The sequence below is a fragment of the Loxodonta africana genome, chromosome 15 (assembly GCF_030014295.1).
Source record: "Loxodonta africana isolate mLoxAfr1 chromosome 15, mLoxAfr1.hap2, whole genome shotgun sequence".
Taxonomy (NCBI): domain Eukaryota; kingdom Metazoa; phylum Chordata; class Mammalia; order Proboscidea; family Elephantidae; genus Loxodonta; species Loxodonta africana.
Genome location: NC_087356.1, coordinates 76,686,079 through 76,710,387, shown reverse-complemented (window position 1 = coordinate 76,710,387; position 24,309 = coordinate 76,686,079). Strand labels below are relative to the sequence as shown.

At 38.0% G+C, this 24,309-nt stretch overlaps 1 protein-coding gene across 2 annotated transcripts in view; it reads left to right on the top strand.

Moving 5' to 3' along the window:
* Positions 1-24,309, top strand: part of ARHGEF12 (Rho guanine nucleotide exchange factor 12) — a 172,957-nt gene that overhangs the window by 69,060 nt on the left and 79,588 nt on the right. Inside the window, exons 2-4 of one of the 2 annotated variants that reach the window (XM_010597933.3) lie at positions 13,343-13,366; positions 14,642-14,727; positions 16,421-16,477. In XM_010597933.3, coding sequence (XP_010596235.2) covers positions 13,343-13,366; positions 14,642-14,727; positions 16,421-16,477 — 167 coding nt within the window. The remainder of the gene's footprint in view (positions 1-13,342; positions 13,367-14,641; positions 14,728-16,420; positions 16,478-24,309) is intronic. The other variant, XM_010597934.3, reaches the window with a different exon arrangement.

The window sequence follows — 24,309 nt, the reverse complement described above, 5'->3', positions numbered from 1 at the left end:
ACAATACATTATGAACAAGTTATGTTTATTCTAGGAATGTGAAGCTGGTTCAACATTCAAAAATCAATCAATATGAATAAATGAATTGGAGCCAGGTTTCTCAGATAAGGAAGTTGCAGATAAGCAATAGGAAAGCTAAAAACTTGGTACTGGATTAGAATCAGAGACATTAGTATGAACTTATGTTTAGCTTAATATATATACAAATGGATAGTTACACAATTACAGAAATGTGTGTAAGTGCGTGTACACATAGGTTAGTTTATGAACATAAGTTTCCTGTCTGCTTAGAGGACCTGGAAGTAGTGACATCCCAGGAGCAGTGAGCACACTCAGCACCCAGATCTTGGCTTCTAACTACCATTCTCCAGTAAAAGGAACCATGGCTTTTTAGAGAAATGGCTGCTCCTAGGACTGCAGTAGGGAAAATAAAAGATGAACGTGGAGCATCTTGTAACACAAGAAAGCCAGAAAGTGCTCAAAAGCAAAAGTTGGGGTGTATGTCCAAGGGACACAGGCACCTACCTAAAAGAACTGTCAATGGCTTAAGCTAGAACAATTTGAGAAAGAAAATAAATAATGTAGCATTGGATTAGAACTCAAAGTATAAAATAGATGTACATGGGTCCATGGTGATATAGATGAATGAATAAGTGGAGGAGAAGACACAAATCTTCCTTATGGAAGAATTCCAAATAATATATGTAGATTTTCTCTCCTTCAGGAGATGGAGCTTAATCTCCCCAACTCTAAATGTGGGTTAAATTTAGTGACTTGCTTCTAAAGAATAGAGTATGGAAGAAAAAAATAGTAACTTTGCAGTGGAGAAGCCTGGCAAACTACTTTAACCAAATGACCAAAGTTACCCTCAGCAGTGATAAGTCATGTTGATATCATGTACCCTCTGGTATGATACGATGAGAAGAGCACTTCACCTCTCTGGTATTTTGGAAGTAGACCCACACAATATATGGACAACTGATTTTCAACAAAAGTGGAGAGGCAAATTCAGTGGAGAAAGGATGGTCTTTTCAACGAATGGTGTTGAGACAACTACATATTCATATGCAAAAAAAAAAAAAAAAAACTATCCATACCACATGCTATATACAAAAAATTATCATAAAATATACCATATACCTGAAAATAAAATCCTAAATTATTAAACTTCTGGAAGAAAATATAGGAGAAAATCTTTAGTACTTTGGATTGGGCAAAGACTTTGATGTAACAGCAGAAGCACAATCCATAAAAGAAAAAAAAAGATAAATTGGAGTTTATTAAAGTAAAAACCTTCTGCTCTTTGAAGGACACTTTATCAAAAAAAAAAAAAAATTTTTTTTTTTTTTTTTATGAAAATTCAAGTCACAGAACTTGGAGAAAATATTTGCAGGGGATTAATCTGAGAAAGGACATGTATCCAGAATGTATAAAGAATTCTCAAAACTAAGAAAGCAAACAACCCAGTGCAAAAACGCACAAAAGATTCGAGCATACATGTCACCAGAGATGTACAGACGGCAAATCAGCGTGTACAAAGGTGCTCACCATTACCAATAGTGACAGCAGATGTGAAATTCTTCAGCAGGGAAGAGAGATACTTCTTCATAGTGAAAAGGTAGAGAGCTTTTTTTAGGAAACTTTACTTTTTTTTTTTTAATTGTACTTCAGATGAAGGTTTACAGAACAAACTAGTTTCTAAATAAACTACACATACTGTTTTATGACATTAGTTAACAACCCCGCTACATGTCAACACTCTCCCTTCTTAACCTTGGGTTCCCTATGACCAGCTTTCCTGTTCCCTCCTGCCGTCTAGTCCTTGCACCTGGGCTGGTGTGCCCCCTTTAGTCTCGTTTTGTTTTATGGGCCATCCAATCTTTGGCTGAAGGGTGAACCTCAGGGGAGACTTCATTACTGAGCTGAAAGGGGAAACTTCATATTTTGAAAAGATAATTTTATTCCTCAATCCCTTGAGAAAGAATTATTGTTTTGAAAATGTTATCAAAATAGTAACATGTATTTGGAGGCTATTAACGTCAACAGTCTTATGTGTAACGTGTACTAGGATAAGTCACATTTTTCAGCAGCCGAAAGAGAAAATAGAAGTGAGTTAGAAAATGAACTAAACTTTGTAGAGTAGTGATTCCCAATGCTGGAATGATGTAAGAGAAATATCAAAATCATTAAAACACCCCTTCCTTCCAACCTTCCAAATTCCATGCTGTGGGAGCCAGTATTACTGAGAAGAATATCTTGTGTGAGGAAAAACGTTTGTCTAAGCAACTGTGAAGCGGCATATATATGACTAATTTTCTCACCCTTTCCACATAAAATTGGAGATCTTTCTTTATGTTATGGTCTGAAGGCTTGGGGTATTCAGATTTGGCAATCGAAGATGTGTTTTTCGTGGTAAAATCAGTGGATAGATAGCTAAGAGGAATTGGTAATATCTGATGCCAGAACCAAAGCAGTCATGAAGAGAAATCTTTTTAGTATAAAGCGAAACTTTTCATTAGAGCATTTGTCATATAAACAACCAGTAAAAGTATTTTTAATGAAAAAGAATTTTCTCAGAAGAAAATAATTAAGATACTGTTTCCGTGGATGTGTGGAAGGTTTGTTATATAGAAGATTTAATTGTAACGATATTGGCTGTGATCAGTTTTTTTAGTAGTCTTATCTTTACCTATATTTTATATTCCTACAGCCTCTAAATTTTACATATTTATAGAAATATATTTACCAACTAAGGAATATACCGTTCATAACTTTAAGGATCTGTAACCAAAAGTTTTATACATAATGTATTTAATTATGATATAAAACCACCAAACCAGCTGCGGTTGAGTTGACCCCGACTCGTGGTAAGCCTGTTTGTGTCACAGTAGAACTGTGCTCCGTAGATTGTCAGTGGCTGGTGTTATGAGCTGTAGGTCACCAGGCCTTTCTTCCTAGTTTGCCGTAGCCTGGAATCCCTGCTGAGACTGCTCAGTGGCGTAGCAACACCCAGGCCTCCACTGACAGATGGCTGCTGGCTGCACACGAGGTGCGCTGACCAGAAATTGAACCTGGGTCTTCGGCATGGGAGGCGGGAGCTCTACCACTGCACCACCATTACCCCGTAGACGCTTAGCAACCAGCTGCTGTTCATTCGACTCCGACTTGCGGTGACCACGTGTGTATCAGAGTGGAGCTGTACTCTGTGGAGTTTTTAATGGCTGATTTTTTCAGGAGATCGCCAGGCCTTTCTTCTGAGGCACCTCCGGTTGGGCTTGAACCTCCAAACTTTCCCTTAGTAGCCAAGCATGTTAACCATTTGCACCACCCAGGGACCAGACCCTTAGTGAGGGCCTTTTATTTCCTGGACTTACTTTGATAAACAGTAAATTTCTTCTACATTATTTTAATTCCCTCTACTGAAACCCTGGTGGCATAGTGGTTAAGAGCTACGGCTGCTAACCAAAAGGTCGGCGGCTCAGATCCACCAGGCGCTTCTTGGAAACTCTGTAGGGCAGTTCTACTCTGTCCTGTCGGGTGGCTACAAGTCGGAACTGACTCGAGGGCAGCGGGTTGGTGGTAACCAGAGCTCTCCCCAGCAGCCTCCCTGGGAAAAACGTGTGGCAGTCTGCTTCTGTAAAGATCTTCAGCCTTGGAAACCCCATGGGGCAGCTCTGCTCTGTCTTGTAGGGTTACTAAGAGTCGGAATCGACTTGTAGGGTTTGACTTGGTTACCAGAGAGCGCTCTTATGGATTGAACATTGCTGTTTCTGAACTGTGTCACGGTAAATGTCACAGCTTTTGTTAAAGGCTTCCATTTCCTTATTAACAGCCTGGAAGATTATCACCTTTGTGAATATTTCCTCTAAGGTTAATTCATAACTTTCTTTTAAGATATATGAGCATCACTGTTACACAGTTTCTTTTTAGAGCCTAAACTATTCATTACAGAAAACCTGGTAAACAGAACTGCCACATTGACCACTACTGATCCCATTGACCACTACTCAGACCATCAAGTCCAAGTTTATAAAAGGAATATTAAATCAAGCAAGTATAAGCAATAAACTGAATTTACAGAATCTCTTGATTTATGAAGTCGGGGCAGTGCATGATTTTTGTTAGTTGGGAATTTAAATCTTAATCTTGTTTCACATTTCCCTCTTTCAAGATATTCTCATAAAAATAGTAAAAATGAGAGGGAAAAAGATACTCTTAAACTGGGGTAGGCATTTTTCCTACCAATGTTTTTTTTATAAACTACATTAATATTACTTGTTCAGATTTTGTAAAGTGAAGTGAGAATAGTTGTACAAGATCTGTTAGGACAAGCTGCTTTTTGGAAATTTGCCAGAAGATATAATTGTGCTCCTGAAAAAAGCAGAAAGTTCTAGTTAGCATTTATCTTTTGCGTTTTGGTGTCATTGACACAGGTTCCAGCATATAGTGTTTACTTCTCAACCTGAGCCCAAGAATTTCATTAAAATATAAAATAATACGTCAACATAAATATAAAATAATAAGTAGACATGTTTACTTTCTTGAATAAATCTACTCTATGGGTGGGGGGGGTGGATGGAGTCAGGAGCAGACTCAGGGACCGCTGACAGTGACACTAAGGGTCGGTCACCTGTTTCAATTTCTCATTAAAAGTTGTTGTAAGGGGCCATCGAGTTGATTCTGACTCGTAGCAACACCGTGTGACAGAGTAGAACTGCCCCATAGGGTTTTTGTGGCTGTAATCTTTACAGAAGCAGATCACCAGGTCTTTTTCCCACGGAGCTGCTGGGTGGGTTTGAACCATCTCAACCTTTCAGTTAGCAACGGTGCACTTACTTTGAGCTACCAAGGCTCTATTTATTAAAAGTAGCAGTGTATTAAACTATATTTAAAAGGTTAATTTGAGATATTACATTACATCTAGTGATCTGGATTTTACATTAACTGGGCTCCTTGATCCATGTCATTAGGTGGTTTGTATTGCAAAGTCAAGAAGTTTAAAACAAATAACATTATGAAAAATTCTCTGTGAGTCATCTGTCAGCTGTAGCTTCAGCTTTCCAGTCCTACTGATAGAACTCATGTTTTATTGGCAGCTCTGCTAACAACTTTTCATGCTTTGGGTTTATGTAGATATATAAAAAGGTACATCGGTAAGGCTATTGCAGGTAATGTTCAGATTCTTTTTTTTTTTTGACCAGTTCCATACTTTTCTAGTTCTTTTAGTGACTTTCAGCTACACTGTAGATGATGAAAGGATTTATGACTTGCTATTTTTGGGGAGGGGGGTGGTTCTTTACTGCTTTTGGTTCTGTAAATTTTTCTGTTCAGAGATTTGAAGATTGAATTAACAGTTCAGCTGGAGTCAGCACTTGGTGATAAATCCCTATACTTAAGGGTTCTTACACATTGCAGACAAATGCTCTCTGAGCTGTTTCGTTTGTTATTTTTGAAAAATGATATAATACTAGAGCAAGCTGGTTGATATTTATGTTAGAGTAGCTTCAGATTTTAAGCATTATGCTTTAGGCTGCTTAGATTATCTTATAGAAATAAAAAATAGGTAAATGAAAAACTTGATTCGGCATCCAGCCCACAAAATGCCTTAATCATTCTTGATATTTTAAAGGAGATGAGGAAATAATGAGCTTGTTTGCTGATAAATGGCAAGTATGGGGAACAAAATTTCATAATGTTTCTAAAAACCACTGACCCTGGTTGCTAAGCAAATTAAAAGCTGAGGTTATAACCTGATATTTTTTTTTCTTACCCTGTAGTATCTGGGAGTTGTTTTGAGTATTGATATTAATTTTATGCACTTTTGACTTTGTGACTTAAATCTGTGGTTTTATCATTGGCTGTGCACTATTCACTTCTGTGGATCTCATGGAGCCTATTTGAATACAGGCGGTCCCTGGGCTACGAAGGAGATCCGTTCCTAAGTCTGTCTTTAAGTTGAATTTGTAGGTAAGCCGGAACAGGTGTTCATACAGTTCATATCTAGCATCAGGAAGTCAAATGTTTGTCTTAGTATGTAATATATATTTTACCTCTCTGTGCATATAAACGCTTAGGAACACTCCCAAACTGTGCGATGTTTTCAGTGTCACAAAGTAGTGGATGCTTTTGTTATTACGAACTACTGTATGTATTTAACTCAGAATTTTTTTTTAACTCAGAACTTTAATATTATAGACTTTATGGCAGTCCATTCTTAAGTATGAGTTCTCTGTAAGTTGGACGCTCATAACCTGAGGTTTGCCTGTAACTGTGTTTTTACGCAAATAATGCGTGCATTCTAGGTTTTTTTTTATTTGCCAACGTGCCTGCCCCAAGGTATTTTCATAAGCTTGCTATGCTAATTTGTTTTTACATGTTGCTATAAAAAATTAGCATAACGTGCTTACAAAAATACCTTGGGGGGAGGGTGCGGTTGGCAAAAAAAAAAAAAAAAGCAGGTCAAATTCATTATTTGCGTAAAAATACGGTGACTGAATATTGTTAGTCTTTTATTTTCCCATTCTATTTACTTTGGAGTCATACCACTAATGTTGAGATTTCATTTTGTTCTTCCAAATAGCTAATAATAAGTAATTGGTGCTATGTGCTAGGCAATGCTTCTCGTTCTAAATTCTCAAATTTGTGAGATTTAAGTGCTATTATTAATCTCCATTTTACAGATGAGGCTTGGAGAGGTTAAGCAACCTCTCAAGCTGAAGCACCTATTCAATTGTGAAACTATAATATGAACTCAGGCATATTTTTCTGAGGAGTCCCCTACCGAAGGCCTTGAGATCACGTGGACTGACTGTAACAATCATTGATAATATCCCCATACCATTCTTGCCCATTTCTGATGTTTTCAGAATACCTCTCACTGGGGTGTTGTCAAAAGTCTAGTAATTAACTATTCTAACTAAAACCGGTAACAGGAAAATGTGATCTCTAGTAGACTGCTTATTATAAGCAAATATGTGGCAACGTAAAAATTTGGTGACCCATTGTTTTTTTTTTTAACCCAGAAGAAATTCTGTTTAATAACCTTTAAAAGAAATATCCCGATCATAAAATCGTGTGTATGTATATATTGTAGAATAGTTAAATCTTGCTAAAGGAAGTCTGACTCTAGCATACTAATTTATTGGGTTAACCAAAAAAACCCAAATGCATTGCTGTCAAGTTGATTCCGACTCACAGTGACCCTTCTGGACAGAGTAGAACTGCCTCATAGGGCTACTAAGGTAGATTTGAACTGCCGACCTTTTGGTTAGCAGCGGAGCTTTTAACTAATGTGCTAGGCTTATTTAATTAATTACATTTGTGTATATACTGTATTGCAAATAACAGCATATTGGGAGGGGTGTGAAAAAATAGAATTTGAGGAAGTTTCTGCATATTGCCACCTAAGGTTTTAATATTAGAGCTCAGAACCAAGAAGGAAAAGACATCCCAGGTTGAGAGAATAAATGTATTCTGAACATTTAAGGCCCTTGGTGTGTGCATGTGTACATACACACAGTTTTGTACTCTAAATCCCAAGCAGTCATGAGACCATTAGGATCCAGTTGGGTCGCACACACAAAGACACTTTACAAAGTGTTGCCAATTGAAAGTCATTATTACCTATGGAAAATAGTAAACAACAGGAACAAATTACTCATGGAAAACAAACAGTAAACAAGGGGAACAGATTTGAGGTGACCTGGACCCCTTAGGAGAGAGACCTACATAAGTGGGGGGGTGTCCACTCACCTTCCCAAAGAATCAATGTCCATTTTTGTGTCACCGGGTGGCCATGTGTGTTGCCAGCTCAGGCCAGGTACACATTGCTGTATTTTCTGTCTCATTGTCACCCTCTGTGGCTTTTCTTGGCAGCCTTTGCTTTCTTGTGGTTACTGGTCCAGCTCTCAACCTGGGACAACCCTGGACCTGTGCCGTCATCATGTCAGCTCTGGAGGCAGGAGTTTTATTTGTAACCCCCGCACAGAGTATGCCCAAGCCTCTGCAGGCAGCATCGCTTGCAGTGCACCCAGCCAGGCTCCAGCGGGCCCCGTTCACAAGTTAGGGCAGGCCTCCTTCTCTCCAAGGATCATAGCTTTCAGCACAGCCAGGTGTCCACTTCTGCATTTTGGTGGCCAGGTTGGCCCGCATCGCCATCTGAGGGGGCCCCCTGACAGCTCTCAGCTCAGCCGGGACTTTGATTGCCGTCTTTCTTGCAGCTGTCCACATCCCTGTACCGCTGTCTGGAGTGTGCCCTCGACAGCTCTCAGCTCAGCTGGGGCTTCTGCTGCTACTTTTTCAGTGGGGTGGCTTGACCCGCTCTGCCATATACTGCTGAGAGCCGGTTTGGCCTTGCGCCCCCACAGCTCTGCTGCTGAGGTCTGCAGTGCTAGTCTTTGGCTTCGCTCCCGCTGCCACCCTGACTGCCACCAGCAATGGGCCTCTTGGCTCCCGCCGCTCACCGCTTGCTTTGTGGCATCTTCTCTGAGGGCTGGGCCCTTTTGGATGGAGCTCTGTGTCACCTACTGCAGTCTGTTCCATGGGTTTTCCCACTACTGCCACCTGTGGGCACTGTCTTCGGTTTTACCAGCTCAGTGTTACAGCAGCCCTTTCATTTGGGTCTAGGCAGTTCTGAGCCCAGAGACCCTGAGTCCAAAGGATGTGTTCCTCTCCAGACGCTTGTTGATCAGGAGGTCCCCAAAAACCTTTGTGAGTTTGGTCTCATATAGGAAAACTCCTTGTTAATTTCAAGACTGGCTTTCAGGCAGGATTGCAGACTGACCGATCCTCTCATGTAGATTGCAGCTCAACCAATCCCATGGCAGATTGTGGCCTGACCAATCATTTTAAGAGAATTGTAAACTCGGTCAGAAAGGCCATGTAAGAGAAACACATGTACCACAATTCATGAGTATACTTAGTGTAAATCAGGGCGTCTTATCCTTATCCAAATGGCTGGAATTCCTGATACTCCTTTTCTTTATTCATCATGGTTCTTCGTATTGGTGCTTTGACTTTGGGTTATATCTAGAAAGGTGTACACAAACACATGTAACAGCAAACAAAGCACTTGCTATCGAGTAGATTCCGACTCATGGCAACCCCTGATGTGTCAAGGTAGAGCTGTGCTCCATAGGGCTTTCAGTGGCTGATTTTTTGCAAGTACATCACCAGACCTTTCTTCCAAGGCACTTCTGGGTGGAATCAAACCTCCAGTCTTTTGGTTAGCAGCTGAGTGTATTAATTATTTGCATTACCCAGGGGATATACACAAACATATTCATTGTTGGCTCAATGTCCAAGTCATCAATATGATATTTTCAAAAGCTAGGCCAGTTTGATTAGACACATCTAACATTATATCAGCATTCAAGTATGATTGTTCTCCGTAAATACCTACCCCCCTGGCGGCATAGTGGTTAAGTGCTACGGCTGCTAACCAAAGGGTCGGCAGTTCGAATCCGCCAGGCGCTCCTTGGAAACTCTATGGGGTAGTCTACTCTGGCCTGTAGGGTCACTATGAGTCGAAATTGACTCGATGGCACTTGGTTTGGTTTGGTGGTTTAAATACCTAACCAAAACAAGATTGCCTTGATTTCATGAATGGACTGTGCAGTGGACAGGAGAGTTGAGAATATAGAATTTGTTTCACTAGTCTTGTGTTGGACTAATTTGTTGTTTAGGACATAATTACTTTTTAGTTTTCAGACCTGCCTTTCTTCAGCATTTGATAGTATCGATTATTTCCTCTTCCGTGGCCTCTGTGACAGCCCTTTTTCTTTTCTGACTTGTCACCCTCATCTCCTTCATTGGCTGCCACCCCCATTCTGCATCACTGAGATGCTAGTTTTCCCAAAGGATTCGATGTTTTCTTTATATGCTGTTTAAAGTTTCAATAACCATCCCCAACTTTTTCCAGTTACCTGATTACACCCCCTGTCATAGTCATCTAGTGCTGCCATAACAGAAATACCACAAGTGGATGGTTTTAACAAAGAGAAATTACTTTTCTCACGGTCTAGTAGGTTACGAGTCCAAATTCAGGGTGTCGGCTCCCGGGGAAGGCTTTCTCTCTCTATTGGTGCTGGAGGAAGGTCCTTGTCTTCAATCTTACCCTGGTTCAGGAGCTTCTCAGGCACAGGGACCCCGTGTCCAATGGACACGCTCTGCTCCTGGGGCTACTTTCTTGGTAGTATGAAGTCTCCAACTCTCTGCATGCTTCTCTTTCCTTTTATCTCTTGAGACATAAAGGGTGGTGCAGGCCACACCCCAGGAAAACTCCCTTTACCTTGGATCAGGGAGGTGACCTAAGTAAGGGTGGTGTTACAATCCCACCCTAATCCTCTCAACATAAAATTAGACTCACAAAATGGAGGACAACCACACAATTCTGGGAATCATGACCTAACCAAGTTGACACATATTTTTGGGGGGTCAGAGTTCAATCCATGGCACCCCCTTCTTAATATCCAGGAGATGACAGCATTTTTTCAAAACTGCAGGATTATTTTGGTGATTTTCTTAGCTGCAGCAGAGGGAGCAAATGAAATAATCATAAAGGCTCTTGACATTGTTACTTATGTGTTTATGTAGTTATGCACATATGTACATAGATGTTTGTTTTACCAGATACTTTTAACCCTTTATTTTCTGCTTTGAATTTTTTTTTTATACTATATGTTTTCATTAACAGAAGCATGCTGAGCCCTGGAGTGTAATTAAATTTTTGGTTTATAATATGGGTTTCGAGAAATATTATTTGGGAATACGTGGTTCCCGTAAACCTTGGCGGGGAGGGATTCTAGGGCACCAGGATTAGTGAGTGCCTGTCTGTCCTACTGGTTATGGAAGGCAGGATGTATTGCAACACACAGAAACCAAACTCACCAGGGCTCCCTAACTGTCACAAGGAAACCATAAATATGCTTACAAGGCTTACTTAGCTGTGCAAAAGCCAAAAGAGACAATTTTTTCAACCTAATCACACTTCCTGGATTTGCTACCTTATATTTAAGGCTGATACCCCAGCTATTTTGCTTCAATGAATGTTTCTTTTGCTGTTTGCCATTACACAAATTTCCACTGGAGGAAGGCAAATGCTTTTAGTGGAAAAAGTAGAGTCCCAAGAAATCTGAGAGCCAGAAGAAGTGGGTGGGATACTGTATGTCTCATGGATCATATAAGTAGAATTCAGTGATTAGAGAAAAGATTGTTATGAATTAAAAATTTTATTTGAAAAATGTTTCTGTACTTAATGAATGTAGATTGTGGAATGTAGATTGTCCTCTTCTTTCCCCTCCTTTTCCATTCCCTTAAAGGAGAAAATAGCTCCAGAAACTGGTTAAGTCTGAGAACTTTCAGGATTCTTTACCAGAATCCTTCTGGATTTTGCTGTCCCTGATGAAAGCAGCATTGTTTTGGGGTTGGACTTTTTATAATGGCTGTGAGGCAGAGTGGCTGAGGTTAATAACTATAGGTGTTGTCCTTTGCAGAAACTAAGTTGGGAATCTTCTTCTGCCAACTTTTACATTCATCTGTAAATTAAAAAAGAACATATTCTCATTCATATTCATTTTCTCTCTTTCTCTAACAGGTAAGGGGCTATTTATGAACTCCTATTTCTGAGGAATTTGGTAGTCTTTTGTAAGCCTATGTTCTCTTAGAGCAGTGTCCCCTTGTTCCAGAACCCCTTTTCCTTGTTATCGCTAACTTTCTTATGAGTTAACATGCCATCACTTATTAGGGAAGTTTTTAGGTTCTTTGCCTTCTCCTGTAAGTCACTTTGATTTAAATAGGAATTAAATGGGATTGTAATTAAGTGGATATTTTAGAATTTTTTTTTTAACAGAAGTACCTCTCTACTAATTATATTCTTTCAAGTATGGTTGTTTTATGTTTATTTCTTACAGTCTTTACTAATAGTCTTTTTTTTCATATAGCCTTTTTTTTGTGCTTTGAGTGAGAGTTTCCAAACCAAGTCAGTCTCTCACACAAAAACGTATACACGCCTTGCTATGTACTCCTAGCTGCTCTCCCCGTAATGAGACAGCACACTGCTCCTCTACACCTTGTATTCCCCGTATCCATTCAGCCAGCTCCTTTCCCCCTCTGTCTTCTCATCTTATCTCTGGACAGGAGTTGCTCACCTAGTCTCATGTGTCTACTTGAGCCAAGAAGGGCACTTCTTACCAGTATCATTTTCTGTCTTATAGTCCAGTCCAATCCCTGTCTGAAGAGTTGGCTTTGTGGATAATTCCTACCTTGGACTAATAAAGGGTCCGGGGACTATGACCTCCAGCGTCCATCCAGTCTCAGTTAGACCATTGAGTCTAATAGCCTTTTTTTAAACTCTGATGATAAGCACTGTTCTTATTACCTAGCTAAATAGTTTTTATAAAATGCCTAAGATTGGTAGAATCTAAAAAGGACAGAAATCAAAAGAGGAATAGGAGGAAACTTGAGACCACCCTTTTAGAATTAGGTTAGTATTTTTGTTTAGCATCAAATTCATCTCACAAAACCTCCAATAATATTTATTTCAAGAAAGACAACCGGGAAGAAATACCGTAGTTCTTTTAGTGTACAGAGCCACCCCCCCCAAAAAAAAGAACCTATATTTTATTTTTCCTACTTGTGAAATGTATTTTTAGTAACTAGTAGTACCCCAGTTTTGATCTAGATTTCTTGGATGTGCCTATTATTTGTTACTAAAGCCAAACATAAATACTTGAGGATCATGATTTGATCAAAGGATAGGCAAAGATCAAATAGTGCAATAATCAGAACCCCCTTATTTTGAGGGATGGGGAGAGGTGATGAGCAGGAAAAGATTTTCCTTGCTAGAGAAGCTAAGTGTAATGTCTTAATGGTAAAATAGTTCTCCTTGCTTCAGTTTTTTAAACTTGTAAAATGGAAATAGCAATATCTCTTCTTGGGATTATTTTTGAGGATTAAATGAGATAATATAGTTTAGAATAGCGTTTAGTATATAAAAACCAAAAACCAAGCCCATTATCGTCAAATCAGTTCCGACTCATAGTGACCTTATAGCAAGCTCTTAATGAATTTAGCTGTTGCTATTATTGTTTGGATTTTTAAAAAGAGAACCCATACACAGGGAGACCTGGTAAATGTGCCTGCAATTTAAGATTCAGCAAAGTAGTTAAGGTATTAAAAGGTGGTATCCAGCTTCTTACTCCATGTGTTTGTTGGATCTTGGCTTTCAGAAAGTTAGCATAAGATTTAAATCCCTTATTCTGGTTTAGTAGAATGAATAAATTTAATTACGGAATATTACAAATGAAATAACTGCATCTTTTTTTTTTTTCTCTCTTTGTTTTAGGTTTCCTCCCAAAAAACCTATAAGGTAAGTTGTCCAGTTACAATTCATAAGTTTAGGTTAAATTTAATTAGACTCATTTCTTTGAAATTATGTTGGATTTTCGTGGTTTTTGAAAATGAGGCTTTAAGTTGTTGAAAATTTCAAAATGTTTACAAATGTAAAATATAACAGGTGTTGCGTATTTTTACTAGAAGACAGTGTTGTTTTGATAACATTCTCAGTGTTTTTAATGTAAGCATTTTAAAAGTTTGTTCAAATTGATACTTAAGATCACTCCCTATGAAAAGACTCAATTTTAAAACCTGTGATGTTTTCAGTCACGAGCAGCATGGCGAGTGTAAAAGAGTTTCAAGTTTTTGATGTGTTTTATATAGTTGTTGAACTCTGGCAAACTGATTTAATCTTAATTACTGTAAAATGTTAAAGAAAAAAATCTAAAATGGTGAAATATGTCTGTGCCTATATTTATATCTACATATTTATTCACTTCCAGATATTAAATGCTTTTTCCTCAGTGTTTGTGTTTAAACGTCTCTCTTATCTTAGCTACCATAAATGTTGTTTAAAATGTAGAATAATGTGTCATTCCTAATTGCTACAGTACTTTTATCATTTTTCAGTAATAGCATAATCTAGGATACCAAATGCTAATCTTGGCATTTCAGTTATTTAATAGTGTATGTATTATTGTCATAGCCTTATTTGTTGCTTAGCCATTATCTGATCAGTGTAATAGGGCGGGCCATGGGAAAAATAATAATCCTAGTGCCAGCCAGGCCTGAAGGTGGTTGGCTAAATCTTCTATGCTAGAATTATAAGCAGGCTTAGAGTGAGGCTTGCCTAACTTTTTTTTTTTTTTTTTAACTGTTCCCATGCATGCTGTAGGGTTAGAGAATTTATTTGATTCCTTTTTGGCCCAGTTTTCTTATCTGTCAAAATGGAAATGATAGTAATTAACTTCTGAAAACCACTGAACATTTTTAAGCAGTTATTTCTAAAACTAAAATAGACTGTAATATTAAATACTGTATTATTTTCAAGCACTTTTTATAACCAAAGTAAATAGGCTGCGCATTACACATAGCATAGACTGAGTTTTAAATTTTTCAGTTTTGAATTTTCTTCTTGAAAAAGGTAAATTAGAGTGGTTTATGATACTGCGTAAGTTTTTTGGTGTTTTTGAAGGTGAACTAATTTCCTAGGTTCTCTTTGTAAGACACACTTTTGGGATTTTTAAATTAAGTTTTTATTCTAAGGATTTTCTTATAGTAAACACTTGATCGCTTTGATTTAATTTAGGCATGGAAGTATTTTGAACCGAGAGTTACCAACAGATAAGAAGCAGAAAGTTGAGCGCAGTACATCGCATGATTTTGACCCCACAGGTAAAACACTGTCAGTTCTTCCAAAGAGTATTGAAAGCAGGGAAGTTCAGAAGTAATATAGCTTAAGCTGAATAACTTCCTGAAACATCCAGAAGTAGTGGTTAGATTTGTTTTAATACCCTTCTCTCCCCCCAACCCCGAACCCCCACCCCCAGCATTTTATAACCTAAACCTTTGCACACCAGAGAAATGCAAGCATTCTTAACTTTTAACGTTATAGTTCCCACTCTGGAAACATCATTGTTGAGAGTATTATATTGAAAAATAATACTAATAACAGAGTAATATCTTAATTGGAGATTTTGATCAGATGAAGGACTTAAGTATGAAGATAAATCATAAATATGAATAGCAGTGTGTCATAAAGGCAAGACTTAAAAACTACAAACTTCTGTAGTCATTTAAAAATTCAGTTGGGATCATGGTGAATTAGAGCATTGCATAAAATAAGACTTCAAAATTAATGATTGACTCATTTTAGAGTCAGCAAATGAATAAAGATCCCTTATTCTTCAGTCAAAAGTGTTCTGAAGTCAGAGAGCTGTCGTTCAGTCTCAGTTGTGTTGAATATTTATCCTAGAGTTTTTATGTTAGTGGACCGTTAACTATTTATATTCTTAATTTTTATGCGTATAGATTGAACTCCTCTTATAAAATAGAGGCTTTTGCTTTAAAAGTTGACCTCATAGTTATAAGCAGATTGTTTCAGAACTTTCCCCTAGTAAACTCACTCAGTATTTAATTTATAAAAATTGCTTGATAATTTTGCTTTTGTCATTTGGAACCGATATATGTTTTTTGTACACGTGCTATTTTATTCAGTTGTATGTCTCTGTGGCAACAAAGTAAGTAAATGCTGAGGTCTCAAATATATAAATATTTTTACATTTTTATTTATAAATATAATTTTAAGTATTTAATAGAAAGTAAATATGTTTTTTGTATCTAATTAAGATGCTTCATACTTTTAGTATAAATTGTTCTCTTATGTTGAAAAGGATTATAAATATGATCTATAAAGGGAAAAGTAATCAATGAATAGTTAATAATTTACCTGCGTATGGGGCAGTAAGTAAAATGAAATTCCAGCCATCAGTTCAGGAGGTTTAGGTGGTGGGAGTAGGTAGCATGTCACGTCTGGATCTCCATTAAGAGAGAATTCTTTGTTTCTGACCCCTAATTTTGAAGTTATGGGGTTCAGAGGCTTTCATTTATATGATTAGTTACTGTCTTGCTAATTCGGGTCACAAGTTTCAGCCCAGTGTTCATAAAAGTATTATAGTCATGTTAGATTGACTTATTCTGTATTGTTCACCTGTGGGGTACCCATCTCAAAAGACAGATTTAGCAAAGGGGTATGCAGTGCTTCATAATGAAGTTGTTACAGATTTCAGTGCTTTGTCATCTTTCCAATTGCCAGATGATGTATTTTGTAGACTCTCGTTATTCATGTGTTGTTTTGTTTGAATGTATTTTTATTACACTGTCTTTTCCTTGATAAATCTTTAAAATTTGTCGTTACCTATGCTATTCGTGACTATTCTAAGTGCTGTCACCTGCGATGTTCATACTTTGTGTTTGCACGATTTAACTTGATCATGATTCCTTCTTTTTTTCACCCATGAAGTTTTTTCCCCTTACATTGGTCTCCATATTTTCTATATCTCTCTCCTTTTCTCCCGCTCTTGTGCAGATAGCTCCTCCAAGAAGACAAAGTCTAGTTCAGAGGAGAGTAGATCCGAGACATATGGTAAGATCATGTAGCCAATTCAGCCTTGCACCTTGGAAGCTTGCTTCATGCTGCTTCTTTCGTCCTTTTTTTTTTTTTAAATAACTGCATCCTTTCTTATGTCTGCTCTGCATGGCGTGATCTTCTGCAGGGAGAGGGAGCCTGGGTTTTGATGTGGCTGTGACGTGGAAGCTCAAGGTTGCTAGAAACTAACATTGTAGAGCAAGGACAGGCCACATCACCCATCTTCTCCTCTTCTCTTGTTTTTGTTAGGCAAGTGATTGTCTCTACTATGTTTGGGTCAGGTTCCTCCAGATCACACGGATGGACTTTGAATTCCTGACATCCTCTCCCCGTGTCTCATTTGTGGACTTTTGATCACACAGAATTTAAGCAGCATACCGACCGGCCTAATTAGGATGCGTTAGCAGCTCTTGGGAGTTTTAATTTCGTTTTCTTTGTAATCATCTCATGAGCTGGAGAAGCCATTCTTACATAATTTATCCACAATTATCCACAGTAGCAAAAACACCAAAGTGTTTTATTTTCTCCACGTGAAGAATCTGTGCCTTTTATAAGTTTCTCCGAAGCTTATCCTGAACGGGAAAGTTTCAAAATGGCACCTTTTAAAAATAATCTTCACAAAGGGTAGGTTTAACCTCAGTGGTCAACTTTTGCAACAGACGATTGAAACACTAATGTTTCCAAACGGTGTCCTGTCTTCCAGAGAAAATACGGAGCAGTTTCGAAGTTCATACATATTTTTTCTCTTCCTTTTCCTGGTTACACCTGCCGCCTTCCTTTCTTTGGAGTCTTAATTAGTCTTCTGAGAAGAGCGATTGGGAGAGTGGCTGCCTGGACCCAAGGCTTTTAAAATAATCTCTAGAAGACTGAGACATTATTTCTTTTCAGGAAGGTTCCAGATTTGACCTCCAAGGAAAACTGGGTTTTCTCTACCCAAAACTAAAACCAAACCCACTGCAGTTGAGTCAATTCTGACTCAAAGTCTATTAAGTAGAAGTTTCCTCAGGTGCAGCTCTTTCCTAGCTTGACATTCATGAAAGGAAAACATATATGTGGGAATACATTAAGTTAGCATGCCAACTCTGTTCTGATCAACTCATCCCTGTGATGATCAATCTCTTCGTTCATTTAAGACATTTTACTGTTTGAATGTCGTGGCACTTGAGTCCATAATATCAGATACTTTTTAATATTATGAAGCCTCAGTGTTTGCTTTTATTTAGATACGTACACAAAGTTCTAGCTCGGGTTTTCATGACCAGTGTTTTTTTTTTTTTTTTAATGCGGTTAAACTTTTACATGTAATTGGACAGGAAATGTATACTGTGTCTTGTGGCATGTCAAGTTTATGGTTTTTCTTCCCACCACAGTGTTTTGGCTGTTTATGAGTAAGACATAGCTTTCTAATTTTTTGAGGCTTGCTTTCTGCTCTACAGAAAAGGCTTCCTATAGTTTATTCTCTCCTTGGGAACCTGACACTATCCTTATTGCTCTATTCATCTCTAGAAGCCTTTGCAGTGGATCTCCCCCACTGTTCTCCAAGATTCGTGGTATATACGCACAAGCTTGCTGGTTGCTTTGGATTAGGACTAACAGTTCAGGAATCTTTGACTAGAAATATTGTACTAATATTTTTCTTACCAGTGATAGGAATATTAACACGGGTTCAGACATGCCATTGGCTTGGTAGTAATAGAAACATTCTAAGTGGGGAAGTAAGGTGTGGCTTCTCTGCATGCTTGTTTGTTGAGAACCCTTGAAATACATTTTTGGAAGAAATCGTGAACCATGAGTCCTCAAAAAAGCGCTCATCACAGGGGTGAGTTGATCAGGACAGGGCTTGCATACTCACTTAAATCTCTTTGATATCACGGATATTTTATCACCAGTGTGAATAGACTTCCAGCATGGGTAAAAAGGAATCTCTGAGTAGGCAAGGAAGCTTGGGAATCCTGGAATATGATTACAGTTGTAGCAATTGTGACATTGTACTTTAGTGTAGGGTCTCCTAACAAGCCCACTTCTAGCTTTTGAGATTATACATTGTCTTCTATTGAGGTAAAATTCATCAGCCGAGTCCTTATCACAAATGTTATTTACTTACAAATTATTTATTTTAAACTTTCCTAGCCATTTTTAAAGCTATTTTGTGGGAAAGATTTACTTGCTCATTTTAAAAGGAAACCAAGAGTCTGATTTGTATTGACTTCTTTTAAGTTTATTCTCAGTGCGGTAGGACAATATTCCATTTCCCCTTATTTTTCCCTCTGTACCTTTTGGACTCTATTAAATGTGTAGGATATGTTTTCTGATCTGCAACTTTGGCAATACTTAATTTCTATTTTTCTCATTAATATAGGAATGGAGAACTTTTGTGGATCTTTGTGGAATATGAGAGATGAAGCAAGGGAGTTTTGAGTTAGACTACAGCTTCTTCCTAATTTCTCAGTGTCATGAAGGGATTCTAGCCGATATAGTCTTGTTGTAAAAGAAAATAAGCCATGTATTTTTGAAGTAAAGTGTTAGTACTTGAGATATGCTGATTTGGATACTTCAGAGGCTATTTAAAAAAAATTCTTCTGACTTTTCTTATTCAGGCTTTTCAAATCTTTAAAAAAGTTTTTGGTTTGATTTGCCCACCAAATTATTATTCTGCCTTTTTTCTTCTTCAGCCTTGCAGAGAGCATTAGCTTTCTTGTGTCCTCATGAATCATTCATTTCTTAACCTCTTGTAATCTGACGTCTGAATTCTTTCTATCTTGAAGCAAAACATTCTAAATTGAAAATCCATGAACTTTTTCTCAGTTCTCATCTTCCTTCTGAGCCATTTGGCAATGCCGATGTCCCTTCTTTAATGTCTGTAATAGTGCATCCTCCTTGTTCTTTTCTCTTTTAATTGTTTTGTCTTCTCTTTGATTACTTTTTCCCTCTTACAAGTGTAGGAATGACCCAAATTTCCGAATTTCCGTCCCTGATCTTTCCTCCAATCTCCAGTCTTATATTTTTAACAGTTTGCTTACTGCCCCTGAAATTCAGAATGACCAGGCTGAAATTCATCATTGTTCCCTACTGCTGGAAGTCACTCTTCCTCTTGATGTCCCTGAATCCTTTAGTGGTACTGCCATTCTTCCATTCACCTGGTCTTGTTTCCCCAGTCATCTTTGACTTCTCTCTTTCCCCAGTAGTCAACTATTTGCCAGGTCTCATTGATTCTACCATCACAGTGTTTTTTACCCCTCTCACACCTTCATTTCATCCCCGCTGTCTTGTTCAGCGTTTTATCATTGCATTAGAATATTTAAATAGACTCATAACTTTCTTTCCTACTTCTTGTTATTTTCCTTCACCTCCTTTCCTCCATTCTACTATATTCTACCTTATATTGCTGTCAGATTAATATTGCTAAAGTAAGGATTTGGTAGTTCTTGCTAGGAAACTTTCAATGACTTCCCATTTATCTATAAGATAAAGTATAAATAGTTATTAAGATATGCCATAAAATTTGTTTTCAGCTCATCTTTCTGGCTTACTCTACTACCATTTGCCTAAAGGTACCAGACTCTCCTCTAAATTTTCGTTTCCCAAATATGGTTTGGTGTTCTTCCTTTGCTTATGTTGTTCCCTTGTCTGGAATGGCTTGCCTTCTACAACGCCCTGTTAGAACCCTACCCATCCTCCAATGCCTAATTCCGGTGTTACCTTTTTCACAGGGTTTTCCTAGTTTTGCCCATCTACTTTTGTTGTTTCGGAACTTGGACATCCTGTTTCTGAGCTTTGACATCCTGCTTTGTATCTGCTTATTTGTACTTGCCATCTTCGCATCTTTCCCTTAGTGCCTGATGCAGCGGAGGCACTCATTAAGTGTTTTGAATGAATGCTTGTTGAGATTGGGATGAAATATTTTAATAAAGAGAATTGATGGATTAAGATCTTGACTCATCTTGGCTGGATTTTTCTTCCTTTCTGAAAAATTTTAAGTTAGAAGAAAGTGTGACTTGGAAAGAGACTTATTTTTGGAAATAGTCTAAAAGAATGAAATCAGTATACTTGGAACTTCAGGCTCTTCTTGCTGGCAGCACTGTGCATTGAGAATCAAGAAGCTTCTTAATCAAAGGATTATCAGAGGTCTTACTCATAAAACATGTATGTCTGGCAGCAGTTTAAAAATGAGCTGTTTTTATGAGGTTGCACATGGTCTTTCTCCACACCCTTCCCTGAAGTGAATTCTTGAGAGGTGAGACTTGGAGAAGTTTGGTCATGTAGTAAAATCGAAGGTGAAGAAAGAAGAACATGCTTTCACTCAAGTCAGCGCAGCCTGGAAGGGCTAGCCTGTCACCTTACGCGTTTAACACTCTGTCTTCACTGATTTACTGTCTGGTGTCACAGATGTGGCCGTCTTTCAGGACACTTGAGAGCGCGTTCTCACCTTTTTCAGAATACCTTTTATATCACTTCCTCCAGAAATTGCAAAGGACTACACCTTAATTTTTTTCACACTCAGAATCCTTGGTAATTATCTCTTGAGTAAGAAACAGTCCTTTTATGCTGGTTTCAAATACCACATTGTTACACAAGTAACAAAAGCATGTCCTTTGTTATGAAGAAAAAACAAAATCTAGGAAAGGATAGTGTTTATGTCAATTCAATAATAAAAAAAAAAATTCAATAGGACATCTTTATTTCACTGATGGTATGAAGTATAATGTCTAACAACTTCGAGGTGAAATATCATGGTTCTTAAAAAATAGGAAATGAAAATAAATTTATTTATAACCAGAGCAGTTATTTTGGGGTAGATAAGCAATGAAATTATTTTGGTTGGAATTTAGCCAGGGCAGAAGGTTAATTAGTGTTCTTATAAAACTGTTTTTCTACTTTGAATAGCCATTGGAGCTATGATTTTACTTTTCATAAAAAAAAAGTAACTTATTTTAAAAAGTTTTTGGAAAAACTTATTTAAAAAAGTGACTCACTTAAAACTTTACATAGAATAAATACAAATTTATTTAGTACTTACTCATTGAGCACCTACTGTATTGCGAGGTACTATGCTAAGACATAGAGATGGAAAGAAAATAGGTGACTGTACCTGCCTTCAGGAAGCTAACAGTCTGGTGAAAAAGAAGGAATTGTAATATATTTTGACAAGTGCAGTAATAGAAGGATACATTCATTTACCAGCCCTTATTATGCATTAAAAAATAGTTATGAAAAAAACCTTTATGTGGAACCAAGAACAATGGGAATGAAGAGGTATTACTGTGACTAAGTTTTGAGGAAATTTAAGCCTTATCGTTACCTTACTTGTTAAGTACCCTCTTGGCCTGTCTCCATATGGACACAGCTCATATAAAAGTAATTATGTGACGTTATAAAACTCATATTCAGAGATAAATATATTTGTATGATAATTATGAATAATATTCTTTATACCAGACAATAAGAGATTTAGCCCCCCCCCCCAAGAAAAATCATGGACTCTGTGTGTCTATAAAAACCATTAAAGTAAAAATAATGAAAGCTGTTTATTTTATATTAATGAAATGTGGAGTTAGAAGTCGACGTTTATCTTTCCCTTCTTTTATAGCGTAAAAAAACCAATCCCGTTCCTGTCGAGTCAATTCCAACTCATAGCTACCCTGTAGGATAGAGTAGAACTGCCGCATGGGGTTTCCAAGGAGCAGCTGGTAGATTTTAACTGCTGACTTTTTGGTTAGCAGCTGAGCTCTTAACCACAGGGCCACCAGGGCACCTTTGTAACATATACCAAAAAAACAAAAAACAGAAAACCAAACCCAGTGCCTGTTGAGTCAATTCCGACTCATAGCGACCCTATAGGGCAGAGTAGAACTGCCCCATAGAGTTTCCAAGGAGCGTCTGGCGGATTCAAACTGCCGACCCTTTGGTTAGCAGCTGTAACACTTAACCACTACGCCACCAGGGTTTCTTTATAACATATAGGGCCCATTTTCTGTGCCATACTCTAATTCCTAGGCATAGTGATTGCTTGTTTGTTTCTGTTCTGTTGTTCCTGTCAAGATTTTAAGTTCTTTGAGGGCAAGGACCCCTTGTAGTTTTGTATTACTCACAGCATCTACAGATAACAGTGTTAAAACAACTAGTAAACAAATGCTGAATACAAATTTGCTGAAAAAAAGAAGTGGTGGGGGTTTTTTTTTTTGGTCAAAAAAGACACTTTAAAGATTTTATGATGACTTAGCCAGTTTTTTTTTTTTTTTTTAGTGGTTTCAGTGTTTAAGGTTAGCATGTTCTTGTTAGCTGCCATTGGATGGGGCCCCGACTCATGGCAGCCACATGCACAACAGGAGCAGACTGTTGTGACCCATGAGGTTTTTATTGGCTGGTTTTTGGAAGTGGATATTCAGATCTTTCTTCTTTGTCTTAGTCTGGAAATTCCACTGAAACCTATTCATTATCATAGCAACGCACACCTCCTCTGACAGACAGGTGGTGGCTGAGCACGAGGTTCACTGGCCAGGAATTGAACCATGGTCTCCTGCATTGAAGGCGAGAATTTTATCAGTGAACCACTATTGCCCTAAAGGGTAACATAAAGGGTAGAATTTATCCTCAGTGAAACTTCCAGACTAAGACAGACTAGGAGGGACCTGGCAGTCTACTTCTGAAAAAATTGGTCAGTGAAAACCTTATGAATAGCAACAGAACATTGTCTGATTTAGTGCCAGAAGATAAGCCTCTCAGGTTGAAAGGCACTGAAGATAGGAGTAGGGAAGTGCTGCCTCCTCAAAGTACAGTCGACTTTAATGACGTAGCTGAAGTCAAGCATTGGGGACCTTCATTTGCTAATGTGGTATGACTCAAAATGAGATAGAATTTTGCACAAGCAACGACTTCTTCATTGCAAATACTTTTTTCAACAACATAAACAGTGACTATACACATGGACCTCGCCAGCTGGAACGCATAGGAATCAAATTGACTACATCTATGGAAAGAGATGATGGAGAAACTCAGTATCATCAGCTACAACAAGGCCAGGGGCCCACTGTGGAACAGACCATCAATTGCTTATATGCAAGTTCAAGCTGAAGCTGAAGAAAATTAAAGCAAGTCCATGAGAGCCAAAATATGACCTTGAGTATATCACATCTGAATTTAGAGGCTATCTCAAGAACCGATTTGACACACTGAACACTAATGACCAAAAACCAGGTAAGTTGTGGAATGACATCAAAGACATCTAACATGAGGAAATCAAGAGGTCATTAAAAAGACAGGAAAGAAAGAAAAATCCAAAGTGAATGTCAGAAGAGACTCTGAAACTTGCCCTTGAATGCGGAGTAGCTAAAGCAAACAAAAGAAATGATGAAATAAAAGAGCCGAACAGAGGATTTCAAGGGCAGCTCAAGAAGACATAGTAAAGTATTATAATGATATGTGCAAAGACATGGAGTTAGAAAACCAAAAGGGAAGAACATGCTTGGCATTTGTCAAGCTGAAAGAAAAAAATTCAAGCCACGAGTTGCTATTGAAGGATTCTACAGGGAAAATATTGAATGATGCAGAAAGTATCAAAAGAAGATGGAAGGAATACACAGAGTTACTGTACCAAAAAGAACTGGTTGATGTTCAGCCATTTCAGGAGGGAGCATATGATCAGGAACGGATGGCACCGAAGGAAGAAGTCCAAACTGCATTGACGGCATTGGCAAAACAAAACAAAAAAGGCTGCAGGAATTGATGGAATACCAATTGAGATGTTTTAACAAATGTATGCAGCACTGGTGGTACTCACTCATCTATGCCAAGAAATTTGGAAGACAGCTATCTGGCCAACCAACTGGAAG